Source organism: Conger conger, chromosome 8, assembly GCF_963514075.1.
Source record: "Conger conger chromosome 8, fConCon1.1, whole genome shotgun sequence".
Lineage (NCBI taxonomy): Eukaryota > Metazoa > Chordata > Actinopteri > Anguilliformes > Congridae > Conger > Conger conger.
Window position 1 is genome coordinate 62,393,257 of NC_083767.1, and position 13,229 is coordinate 62,406,485.

Here is a 13,229-nt window from a genome sequence, read left to right on the forward strand (position 1 = left end):
CACCTTCCCCACCGCTCACAGATGCAACCCCTCACCTGACACACAGCGACAGGACCACCCTACCTCCCATCATCACGGCGTATCAGGTCAGTGGAGAGCTAAGGAGACTCGGAAAGCAGCCGGCCCAGACTGTGTATGTCCGAGACTGCTCAAAGCCTGTGCTGTGGAACTGCGGGAGCCTCGGCAGCATGTCTTCAACCTGGGAAAGGTACCAGCAATGTGGAAGACATCATGTCTCATCCCAGTCCCAAAGAAACCACACCCCAGCCAGCTCAACGACTACAGGCCAGTCGCTCTAACATCACACATGATGAAGACCATTGAGCGACTGTTACTCAACATCTTCAGACCCCAAGTCCACCACGCACTCGACCCGGTCCAGTTTGCATACCAGGAGAAGGTGGGTGTGGAAGATGGACAAGGGGAAAGGTGCTGTGAGAATCATGTTCTTTGACTTCTCCAGTGCCTTCAACACCATCCAGCCTGCCAGACTGAGAGACAAGCTTGTGCAGATGGGGGTAGACACTCACCTGGTATCCTGGATTAGAGACTACCTGACGGGGAGAACACAGTTCGTTAGGCTGAAGGACTGTTTCTCAGAGCAGGTGGTCAGCAGCACCGGAGCACCACAAGGGACTGTGCTTTCAGCAGTCCTGTTCACCCTGTATACGTCTGACTTCAGGTACAACTCAGAGTCATGCCACATGCAGAAGTTTTCGGACGACCCTGCAATAGTGGGGTGTATCAGGGATGGGCAGGAGGATGAGTACAGGAACCTGGTGGATGACTTTGTGCAGTGGTGCAATCTCAACCATATGCAGCTGGACATTTCCAAAACCAAGGAGATAGTGGTGGATTTCAGGAGGACTAAGCCACCTATGCTGCCAGTCTCCATTGAAGGGGTCAATGTGGAGGTGGTCAGCACATACAAATACCTAGGGGTACACCTGGACAATAAACTGGACTGGTCAACCAACACTGATGCACTGACCGCCACCCACTATATAACACACTTAACAGACAGAAGAGCATCTTCAGCAGCAGACTCCTGTCTCTGACATGCTCAACAGACAGGTTAAGAAGGTCCTTTGTTCCATGGACCATTCAGTTATACAACATCACACAAAACAGGAGGAGAGAATTTGACTTTTCAGCATGAGTCTCTTTCTGCTCCTTCCACCACATCACCTTTGTCTATCATCCTCTATCCATTATCTGTCTGACTGTCCTAACAGGCTATATTAGCCCTCTACACAATCTGGACTGTAATCCCCACTTTTACTCCTGTTTACTTTTCTACATACTGTACCTTTATAATTTGATTTGACCTTCTGAGGCTCTTTTATGCTTAAATTGTATTATTATTCTTTGTTAAGCAATTATTTTATGTTCACACTCATTGTATGCCCATAGTCATACTTAACAACAAGCACAACTTGCACTGAGTAAATCCCTGCACTGTTTACTGTTTACTTTGTACTTTTACACTACCACCATTGCACACAATCTACCATAGCACCTTATCATGGTCAATAGATCACAGGGCCAGTCCCTACTAGGCCTTTGTAATCACTTCACATGCTCTTTACTTCTTACTTTTCTGTGAGTGATTTTGATCTTTATGTGTGTGAGATATGTGTGTATATGTGCGTATGTATGAGCTACTGGATGCCTAAAATTTCCCTCAGGATGAATAAAGTATCTATCTATCTAAATTGGTATCATGTAACTTGAGCATCTGTACATTTGAGCAGGTGATCAGACCGTGGTCATGCAGGAAAACAGCGCGGTAGATCTGCATGCCTGCATGCAGTGAGTTATAACTGACCCAACCTCTTTACGACCAAGTCGTCAGGCTTCTCGCCAACATGGCCGGAATATCTCAAACCTCATCTTCCCTCCCAGATCCGCTGGTGTTGATCTCTGTGTGACTGGTGGCCTCTGGAACTGTCAGTCCGCCGTCCAGAAAGCAGACTTCATATCAGCATATGCCTCCCACCTCAACCTTGACTTTCTTACCTGAACTGAAACGTGGCTCTCACCAGAGAACACAGCCACCCCGGCTGCCCTTTCCTCTGCCTTCGCTTTTTCCCACACACCCAGAACCTCTGGCAGAGGAGGTGGCACAGGTCTACTAATCTCATCCTCATGGAGATCTAGTGTCTTCTCCTCATCCTTCTCCTTCTCCTCTTTTGAATGTTGTGCGGCTTCTGTCACTTTGCCTTTATTATTGTGTTTATTGCTCCCCGGGTCCTCTGGGGAGCTTCTTGGATGAGATGGACATCCTCCTTAGCTCCTCACCAGTCAATGGCACTCCCCTGATCCTCCTGGGTGACTTCAACCTCAACTCAGAGTCCACCCAGTCTACCTTTCTCTCCCTCCTTTCTTCTTTTGACCTTCCCCTCCCACCCACGAAGCAGGCAACCTTCTTGACCTGATCTTCACAAGGAACTGCACAATAACCAACCTCTCTGTAATACCACTCCATATATCTGCCCAGTCCTTAATCTCTTTTTCTCTTCCACTCTCCTCTAACACCCATCCATCGCTCCCACCATCCACTGTCACCTGTTGGCGGAACCTACGCCACCTGTCTACAATCCTCTCCTCCCTACCATTCTCTCGACTTCATCCCGATGATGCTGCTACAACTCTCATGTCCTCCCTCTCATCTTCCTTTGACTCTCTGTGTCCCCTCACCACCAAATTAGCTCAGGCCTCCCCCCCAGTCCTTGGCTTTCTGATGCTCTACGAGCTGTCCGAACCAAACTGCGGGCAACGAAGAGAAAATGGAAAAGGTCCTGTTTCCCCAGTGATATGGCTTCCTTCCATGCCCTAAATCTTCCTTCTTTCACTCTAAAATTAACGCAGTCGCCTCTAATCCCCGCAAACTGTGTTCAATCGTCTCCTATCTTCTTAAAAACGTCTGCCAAATGACAAAAATGTAAATGTAAAATGTAATACGAGTTGTCAAGAGAAGACGTAGCACATCATTGTTCTTTGTTTCAGGTGTTTTAAATGAAATGTAACCTGACTAAAAATGGAAGAAGTGCTTATCTAAGCGAAAACCCATTTGCAACCGGAAATGTCTTGCCTTGAAGTCTCAAGAGTTTGTTTCAAGTCAAGTTTTATTTGTATTTTTTTCTGAGTTAGGTTGCAACATTGGGATTGGGGCTGATCATTAAAATAGGGAAGTTGCGTGAAAGACGCAGGATGTTGAAGGAAGTGGGCATTTCCTCTGAGCATCCTATAGCACACAGCAAAATATGTAGTACACAGTCAATCACATCTCTGTTAATATACAGGAGTCAGTGTGTATATACTGTATTAACCCCCTCTCTCAGAGCAGTGTGTGTATACTGTATTAACCCTCTCTCAGTGCAGTGTTAATGTACTGCAGTGTGATAGTTACTTGCAAACATCAACACGGCTCAAAAATGCACATTTTATTTATTTGACTGCCGACGACTCAACTGTGTCCTCACAAGCAGAAGTTTCTGCTGAAGTACACCAGTATTCTGGGGCAAAGCGTTAATTATCTAGAACATTTGTTTCAGTGAAACGATCTGGTTGGCTAGATAGTACTCTGGATAAGTGGAAATTTTGGGTGCACTTACCCTTTAATGTCTTTTTGTTCTAGAAGTGCAGCATTTTGGATTGATTGAAGACTGCAAACTGCAGGACTGGTCTGTCCTTGGATCTGGGGGTTTCGGACAGATCTATAAGGCCAAACACAAAGATTTTGGGATGGAGGTGGCAATCAAACTACTGCATTATGATAATGGGTAATATCATACACACACACACACTCATGTACACATGTACACACACACATACACATGTACACACATACAGACACATGTACACATGTACACACACACGTACACACACAATCTCACACACACACACACACACACACGTACACATGTACACACCCATGTGCACACACAATCACACATACATCTACACACAATCACACACACATGTACACACAATCAGACTCACATGTGCACACACAATCACACACACGTACACACACAATCACACAAAGATGTAGACACACAATCACACACACATGTACACATGTACACACACATACACATGTACACACACAATCACACACACGTACACACAATCACACAAACATGTACACACAATCACACACACACAATCACACACAAACACGTACTCACTCAATCTCACACACACACACACAGACACATGCACACACACACATACACACACAGACACATGTACACACACAATCACACACGTACTGTCGTGAGCCACGGACCCCTTGCCGAGCTCAGACCTCACGTTCCCACGAGCAGTACCTCACAATGAGGTGTCTCGGGGACGAACTCAAGTACTCCGAACGTCCTGGAGCCCTGGTAAGTTCTACTGAACTTCCAGCCCAGTCTCGAAGTGAAGGGTGTGATGCAAATCTGGTAATCGATGTCCTGTATTCAATGTATTCCTCTAAAGAATCTTTATCACATATGATTATAGTAAGATATACTTTATTATAATCAATCAAAAGAATAGAGTTGTACAGATTACAGTGTACATATCATCTTTTGCAGTTTGCTAATCACATGCAAGTTACATATACCCCTCTTAGCTCTTTCTAAATTACCTTTCCACCACGATGTTTAAAAATCAAGGTACACCCTTCCTATATCCATCCTCTTTGGCCTTAGCCTTATCCTATAGCTCCCCCTTCTTGACGTTTAAAAAGAAACTATTCCTAGAATATTATATTTATCTAAATATGATAACTTCTCTACATTTTTCTACTTTATATAGTACCCTAATGAGAAATAAAAGATATATAAAAGTAAACTTATAATATGTAACTTTTCCTACTTCTACAAGTAATATAGATTATAATTACCACTCCAGCTTGGTTATAGTTGTTCTGCGTGGCTCTTTCTTCACCAGCTCTCTTCACCAGATCTTCTGAAGCCAAATTCTGGGATCCTGCTCTAAGGTCTAAAAACTTATCCCTTATATATCTTTTTTGCATACAAAAGTGTACCTTTTTTGAGAAGAAATGCCCCCATTATGTCAAGCGGGAAGACATTTATCTTTTATATAACCTGTTTTTTAATGATCATATTAATTATTTCTGTTTTTCCAAGTCATTTTCTCATACCTCAAAAGAACTGTCCCCAATATTTTATTTCATGGGCCCCTCTGGTTTGGGAATTTCCACCATCTTAATATATGAGTGGAAAAACACTAGCCCTTATGTTGTTTTTAATGAACCTATTCATCACTGGTGTCTGTGTCAGTTTCATAATCTCTCCTTGACTTCCTTCAAACTTTGATCTCATGCAAGCCAGACGTTAAAGCCTGCCACCATCTCAACACCCTCTTCAGGTGCCCCTTTTTGTGGCGCCTTAAGGGATCTACAAAGGACATCCAGCCAATAGCTGAGTGTAAATCATCCGCCATTAATCATTAATTTTCTTTCGGTATTGACATCCCTTCCGTTTTCCTTATTTTTGTTTTTCTTTAGCCAGGCATTGTGCCCCTCCCCTGTAGGGTTGGGGTATTCTCAGTCAGAACTTTAACCTTGCTCCTTAAAACCCTAAATCTAAGTCCCCCGACTTCAGACTCCTCTACTGACAAGTATGGCTGCTCATTCTCTGAACCACATATTTTTCTTCTTACGGGCGTTCTTACTACCACCTCGATGGCGTGTGCGAGGGGTTAACAATGCATTCCTTTCTAACCCATCCCCCGTCAATCTCTCATCAGGGGGGCCTAGGGCCGGGTCCTCGACAGTACACACAATCACACAAACATGTACACACAATCTCACACACACAGACACATGTACACATGTATACACACAGACACATGTACACACAATCACACACACGTACACACACAATCTCACACACACACGTACAGATGTACACACACACATACACACAGACACATGTACACACACACAACCTCACACACAGACACATACACACAAAATCACACAAACATGTACACACAATTACACACACATGTACACACAATCACACACATATGTACACACACAATCACACACACATGTAGACACACAATCACACACACATGTACACACAGAATCACACACACACACACACACATGTATACATGTACACACACACAGACACATGTACACACACAATTACACACATGTACGCACACAATCACACACACATGTACACACACACACACACACACATACAGGAAACATGGATTTTAATGTAAAAAAATGTTTAAAAATCTCTCTTCCCATTTGGTCTCCTCTTCTTTCCTTTTCTTTCTCTCCTCTCCCTCTCTGCTTCTATCTCTCTCTTCCCCAACCCTCTCTCTGCTCCTCCTCCCTCTCTCCTTCTCTCTCTGCTCCCCTCTCTCTCCTTCCCTCTCCTCCCCCTCCCTCTCTCAGTTCCAGTGCATCTCTGCTGAAGGAGGCTGAGTTCATGCGGCAGGGTGGGAGCCCGTATATGGTGTGTTTTTTTGGGGTGTACCGGGGGGTTCCCCCCGGCAGGGGGCACTCGAGACAGATGGGCCTGGTGATGGAGCTGATGGAGAGGGGGTCTGTGGAGTCCCTCCTGAAGAGGCTGGGGGGCCCCCCTCCCTGGCCCCTGGCCTTCCGCCTGGCTCATCAGGTGGCTCTTGGCATGAACTTCCTGCACAAGCTTTGCCCCCCACTGCTGCACCTCGACCTCAAGCCCAGCAACGTGCTGCTGGACCACGGCTTCGGAGCAAAGGCGAGTCCCAGGCTTCCTCTATCTCTCTAGGCCTTTGGGCCAAGGCGAGTCCCAGGCTTCCTCTATCTCTCCATGCCTCTGGGCCAAGGCAAGTCCCAGGCTTCCTCTATCTCTCCAGGCCTCTGGGCCAAGGTGAGTCCCAGGCTTCCTCTATCTCTGCAGGCCTCTGGGCCAAGGCGAATCCCAAGGTTCCTTTCACTCCGCCTGTCCTTAGCATAGCCTGCGCTAGCATTGCTATTGCGTGCATCAATATGTCGAGGTTAATCTCTCGCACACCTTTGGGCTGGATCACTCTTTTTCTCTCACTCTGTAGCTCACAGATTCACAATCTACTGATGGTTGCACATCTGTTCTTCTCTGGGCAGATGTGTGCTGGTGTCGAATAATCTGGTTCAGTTGGGGGCTCTTCTCTGGGCTCAGCTCTTAGCATTGAAGTGTCTCTAGAATGAAAGGCTCTCTCTCTCTCTGTAGATCACAGATTTTGGTCTGGCCCGACTGATGCGCAGTATTTCCAGTGTGGGGGGGCGGGGGGAGGACGGAGGCACGCTGAGCTACATGTCCCCCGAAGCCCTCGCCACTGACCGGGCCTACAAAGCCACGCCCGCCTCTGACTCCTACAGGTACCCCCCACCCCCACCTCCTACAGATACACCCCACCCCCACCCCCACCCCCACCTCCAGCTCCTACAGGTACTCCCCAGCACATCGATGACTCTTCCTGATACCCACAGCATCTGCCATTCCTGCTGATTTTCATTTCTCTCTCTCTCTTTTTTTCCCCCCAGTTATGCCATCCTGCTCTGGTCTATAATCACTGGCAGGGAGCCCTATGGTGGTGAGTGACTCTGTCCATCCTGAGACCACAGCTCATATGTGACTTGTGCTGCTGGTCTATCTCCTGCATGTTCTTCATCATTACAGAAACTCTCTCTCTGTCCATCCCTCTCTCAGATGCTGCGTTAGACAGGATCCAGTCTCGGGTCCCAGAGGGGGACAGGCCCAGTCTGGAGGGGGTGAACAGGGCAGCAGTTGAGGGCTTGGGGGAGATCATTGACCTCATGGAGAGATGCTGGGACCCCAGCCCCCAAAAACGCCCCTCTTTCCATGGTGAGAACAGGAGAGGCATGTGCCAGCCAGGCAATCTCAGTCATGAGTCAGTTAGTCAGTCTGTCAGTGTGTCCGTCAGTGAGTTAGTGTCTGACAGCCAGTGTCAGTGGTGTAACAGTTAGCAAGAAAGACAAGCGAGGTTCATATCTCTGTCTGAAGGGGGCAGAGATGCAGTATTACATGTTAATGGTGGTCACAGTGCCGTATTGTTTGCACGTTGTGTGTATGTATTGTGTGTGTAGTGTATATTGTGTTATGCATGTATTGTGTTGTGTGTGGTGTGTATTGTGTTTAATTGTGTGTGTGTGTGTGTGTGTGTTGTGTGTGTGTGTGGTGTGTACTGTGTTGTGTATTGTTTTGTGTATGTATTGTGTTGTGTGTTTATTGTGTTGTGTTGTGTATGTGTGGTGTGTTGTGTATTCAGACTGCCTCCCAGTGACAGAGAAGGGGTTTGAGCTGCACAGCCGTGGAATTCATGATGCCATCCACCAGGTGTCCAAAGCACTGGTACTGCCATTAAACTCTCTTGTTATTACAGTATCATTACACAGTTATTACAGTATCATAACACAGTTATTATTCTCTAATTACACTCTATTATTACTCAGCCATTACACTGTTATACTATCATCACTCTGTAATCACACTGTTATCACACCGTTATTACACTGTTATTACACTGTTATTAAACTCTACTGCTGTCATTGCTTTATGTTTTGGCCCTCTTTCTCAGGTCCTCACAGAAACATTTCAAATGAAAAGGCTATTTTAACTCTCTTTCTCTCTCCCTCTATCTCTCCCTCTGTAGGATGAAAAGCGAGAGATATCTCCAACTCCAATACCCAATGGTACAGCTTTACACACACTGTCCTGCTGATGAACACACTGCCATTTCATCCCCAACAAACACACTGCCATTTCATCCCCAACAAACACACTGGCATTTCATCCCCAACAAACACACTGCCATTTCATCACCAACAAACACACTGCCATTTCATCCCCAACAAACACACTGCCATTTCATCCCCAACAAACACACTGCCATTTCATCCCCAACAAACACACTGCCATTTCATCCCCAACAAACACACTGCCATTTCATCCCCAACAAACACACTGCCATTTCATCCCCAACAAACACACTGCCATTTCATCCCCAACAAATACACTGCCATTTCATCCCCAAAGAAGAAACTAATTCATGTAATTTCACCACTCAATCTGTATTGATGTATTGCTCCCACTGTGCGGGTCTTTGGAAAGATATTTCGAGCCAGTTTTTTTATCACCTGTATTGCATATGAATAACAAGAAGGCACTGGTGAAAATGAGTACATTTCACACAATTTGCTGTTTTGCAGGTTTGGTGAGAGACTTTGACAATCATCTTTTCACTTCTTATACAAAGTGTTTCTCACTGGTTTTCAAAGTGAGATGGCATTAATTTTCAGGACCATTAGGGCTATTTTTATGTTTAGTTATTTATGATCACTAAGAGTCATTGTACAGTATAAAATTGCATGCATTCCTATATTTGGGAGACTGGGCCTGTGACAGGATGTGAATAGTGTTAGAATCGGTGGCTTCGAGGGCTCTGTACACAATTCAAATGTAATCCAAATAATTTGACATTTGCTGTTTCTTAACACAAATCTGTTTTCACGCTTTCTGTAGCTGGAGTGACTGTGGACCCCAGGGGAGGGTGGAACAGCAAAGACGGGACTCCTCCCAATTTCCGGGCAGCAGACAGCGGCGTTGGAACAGAACCCTGTCCTGCCTCTGCCACCTCTAAGGCACTGAGTGACAGCATCTCCAAAACCTCCAGCATAAGTAAGCGCTCCCCTCTCCTGTAAAACCATGGTTCCAAACTCTTTCATCCCATGATACATTTTCTGTTCGCCTTAAAATATGGAATATTTTAAGTTAAGGCACTTCTCTACTGTATGCGCTGACCCCTCGAAATCCCAACCCTGCTGTACTGTACATACATAAATGGTGTTTTACTGATACAAACATCGATCGATCCGGTGAGAATGTGTTGGTGATTTAACGTAACATCAGTGTACTGCCGGGCTTGGCGCAGGTGTCAAACAAAGCTCTTATTCTCAAAAACGAAAAATGTCAACTTGGTATGGAAATGCTGAAAATACTTGAATCTTGTCGGACATCATGGGATTTTCAACAGATACACCTAATTAAGGTAAAATATCCCATTCCAGCAATGTTATAGCCTACTTACCCCCAAGGGGCATGGTTATGGTGTTATGCCGGGGGGAACAGAGGAACCAAAAGTAGACAGTGGTGGAGAAAAATGGCAGGTTTACTAGCAGGTGAAGGGGCAGACAGAGCGTAGTCAAAAAGCAGGCCAGGGTCAAAAACTGGGTGGTCAATCCAATAAGGCAGAGGTACAGAAATCCACAACACACAAAGAATAGTCCAGGGAAGCAGGCAGGGGTCAAAAAAGGAAATCCACAAAAATACACAAGGGCAAGGACTAGGAAACAAGGGCAAGGAAACAAGGAGGCTAGAACTGAGGGAAGGGATGAAGGGCTCAGGACTCAAAACAGGACAAGCCGAACTAGCAGCGTGCAACTGAAAAGGACAGGTATAAATACACAGGGGAATGGGACAAACTAGGCGGGGCATGGGAGTGAGGGCGGTCTAACAAATAAACATCAGGTGAGACACATGAAAGGGTAATAGGACAATAACGAGGGGGAAACGAAAACGCGGACTGGAATCACAAAGACACACATGTAATACAAACGGCTCCAGACTAGGGAGTAGACTATTTGCAGAGAATCAGGAGATGCAAAGATACAGAGAGACAGGTGTGAATACTTCGCTGAAACTGAGCAAGTAATCAGTGATAGAATAGGGAGGCGGAGTTACAGAACAGAATTGAAACTGGAGATGCATTAGTAAGTTAGTTACAGTTTTTTACAATCATTTTCACACTTGTCTCAATACCATGTCCACTTTTTCAAAACACTTAACACATTCACCATATCATTAGACTATGTGAACTAAACTGTGGATATTTTTGCATTGCTTTCATACTAAAGGCATTCAATCACCACTTCTTCCAAAATTCATGAATACCTCTCTCAGTCAGTGTTCACTACCAGCAAATGTTTGTACAAATACAGCAACTTTTGCAGACATTTAGATACTCTGTTCAAAACAGTTAACTTTCAGTTCAAAACCCAATAAAATTCTGAAAAATTCTGAAAAATGAAACTATATGCTTGAAATACATAAGACAGATCATTCTGATTTGAGCAGAAAGTTTATTCAGTTTATTAAATTTGTTTGTTTGCAGCCTTGTTACCATCTATACAAAAGTGATCATACTTGCATTGAAATGTGCATGTATATTGGGAAAATATAGATGTAGTTGTCACTGAAGAGATTTTTCCACTATTACTGCTGTATATGTACTGTTGAAATATCTGGCTGTCATTTCAGTGAACAACCTACCCAGGTGTTTGTTGTTTGTGCCCCGTTACCACATATACAAAAGGGGCCACCTTTGGATTGGCATTTGCATTCTTTAGCCTTGGTGGGGAAAATGGATGCAGCCAGAGGCAGAGGAAGAAGACGTCGCGAAAGAGCATCAACCAAACCAAGTTCAATTGATGTGTATATTACAGCAGTACTGTGATTTCAGAAGTCTCCAGAAAAAGCAGATGTATCAGTGCACATTTGTCTTTGACTCACTACAGGACCCAGCGGTTACCTCACACAGTCACACAGGGGGGAAGGGGAAGAATGTTTACGCCTCAACAGGAGGATACAATAGTTGGGATGGTCATTGTCAATAACAGCATCAGGCTAAGAGAAATATGCAAGAACATAATCGCAGACAACAACATATTTCCAAACATTGACACTACAACCATTCAGGATGAAACAGTTGTACACTGTCCCCTTTGACAGGAACTCTGAGGGTGTCAAGGAGCTCAAATACCAATATGAAGTTTATGAAGGTATATGTGAAGGTTGGACATGGTATTGAGACAAGGAACAATATGAAGTTTATGAAGGTATATGTGAAGGTTTAGGACCACCACCCACATGAACAGATGTCACTTCTAGATACAATGGCTGCTGGGTGTATGGACATAACAGTGGAACACATCCAGGGCTGGAAAAGGCACGCAAAGAGATGTTTTCCTCGGTGTATAGCAAGAGATAACATTTGGAGTGATGTTGATGAAAATCTATAGCCAAATGCAGAGGACAGGATGGATGGGCCAGGCCAACAGTAGACTTCTGATACTGATATGCAGACAATATATGTGCAAATTACTGTATATAGTGAAAATATTGCTTTTTGGTATGTATTTGTTATTGATTGTAATGTATTTTGAGGAATTGATTGTATTGTATTTTTCTTTTCTGAATTACAGTATATTGCACTGTGAGAACAAATGTCAAAATACTGTAAACCCTTTGAAGAATACTGTTGCTTTTGTGATTTGTTTCTTTATCATATATTGTTATTGTTGTTACACAGTAAAAATGTGGGATTCTGGGATTCCAATATAGCAAAACATTCATTAATTTACAGTTTACTGTAAATTTACCACACTTAGTCATGACATCTATTGTGAGAGGCAAACCAACAGATCAAAAGTTTCTTTAGCTACTTGGCTTGAAATATTTGTGGATTCAAAAATAGAGGAAAGGGAAACACATAATATATGTATTTAGCAATGCTCCAAGTTGTTTGTGTTTTGTAGTTCATTGTACATTGAGTGACAAAGTAGTCTTATGGGAGAAAGCATGCGCTTTAGTTATGGCAGCAAGAGTCACTTTTGGGTGAAATATTAAGTGTTTTGGTGGTTGAAGTGCCTTTTGCACCAAAGGTTAACTGATGTGCTCAGGTGTGTGTTTCAAAAGCACACTGTGTGAAGAGTTTTGAAAAAGTGGACATGGTCTTGAGACAAGTGTGAAAACGATTGTAAAAAACTGTAAGTGATTTAAATTACAAATACACAAAACTAGTGAATGTTAGTTTGTTAGTTTGACAAACATATTAGTGTGTTAGTATAATTAGTACTGTACAAATTCTTCTCTTGGTCTCCCGCCTAGCGAGCCATTTTGGACACAGCTAATGTGTTTATTCATGCAATTCTGAATTGTATATTTTTGTTCTTACATTGGAACATGATTTGTAGATGTAGAAAAAAAGGTCTATGACTGGGTCAGGATTGTAAAATGTAAGCGTAGAATTGGGGAGCCTGCTATTTTATTGCCCTGCATTACAAATAAGAAACTGAAAAGAATCTAAACTGCTGTTCTCGCTAGAGTAGATTCTTTTTTTCAATCAGGCATCGCTATCATGCGGTTTCACGGTGT

At 44.0% G+C, this 13,229-nt stretch overlaps 1 protein-coding gene across 1 annotated transcript; it reads left to right on the forward strand.

Annotated features, from left to right (window-relative positions):
- The first annotated feature begins 413 nt into the window (after positions 1–413).
- LOC133135047 (receptor-interacting serine/threonine-protein kinase 4-like) lies at positions 414–9,718 on the forward strand. Its single transcript, XM_061251803.1, has 10 exons — positions 414–917; positions 3,492–3,513; positions 3,641–3,785; positions 6,431–6,755; positions 7,227–7,375; positions 7,541–7,590; positions 7,707–7,862; positions 8,287–8,369; positions 8,671–8,710; positions 9,540–9,718. The coding sequence occupies exons 1-10, from the start codon at positions 414–416 to the stop codon at positions 9,716–9,718; spliced, it is 1,653 nt and encodes a 550-aa protein (XP_061107787.1).
- The last annotated feature ends 3,511 nt before the right edge of the window (positions 9,719–13,229 follow it).

Excerpts from the sequence above, each read along its gene's own strand:
- LOC133135047 (XM_061251803.1), top strand. The coding sequence starts at position 414 with ATGGACAAGGGGAAAGGTGCTGTGAGAATCATGTTCTTTGACTTCTCC. Across the intron at positions 3,786-6,430 it reads CTACTGCATTATGATAATGG|TTCCAGTGCATCTCTGCTGA; the intron begins GTAATATCATAC and ends TCCCTCTCTCAG. Across the intron at positions 8,711-9,539 it reads TCCAACTCCAATACCCAATG|CTGGAGTGACTGTGGACCCC; the intron begins GTACAGCTTTAC and ends CGCTTTCTGTAG.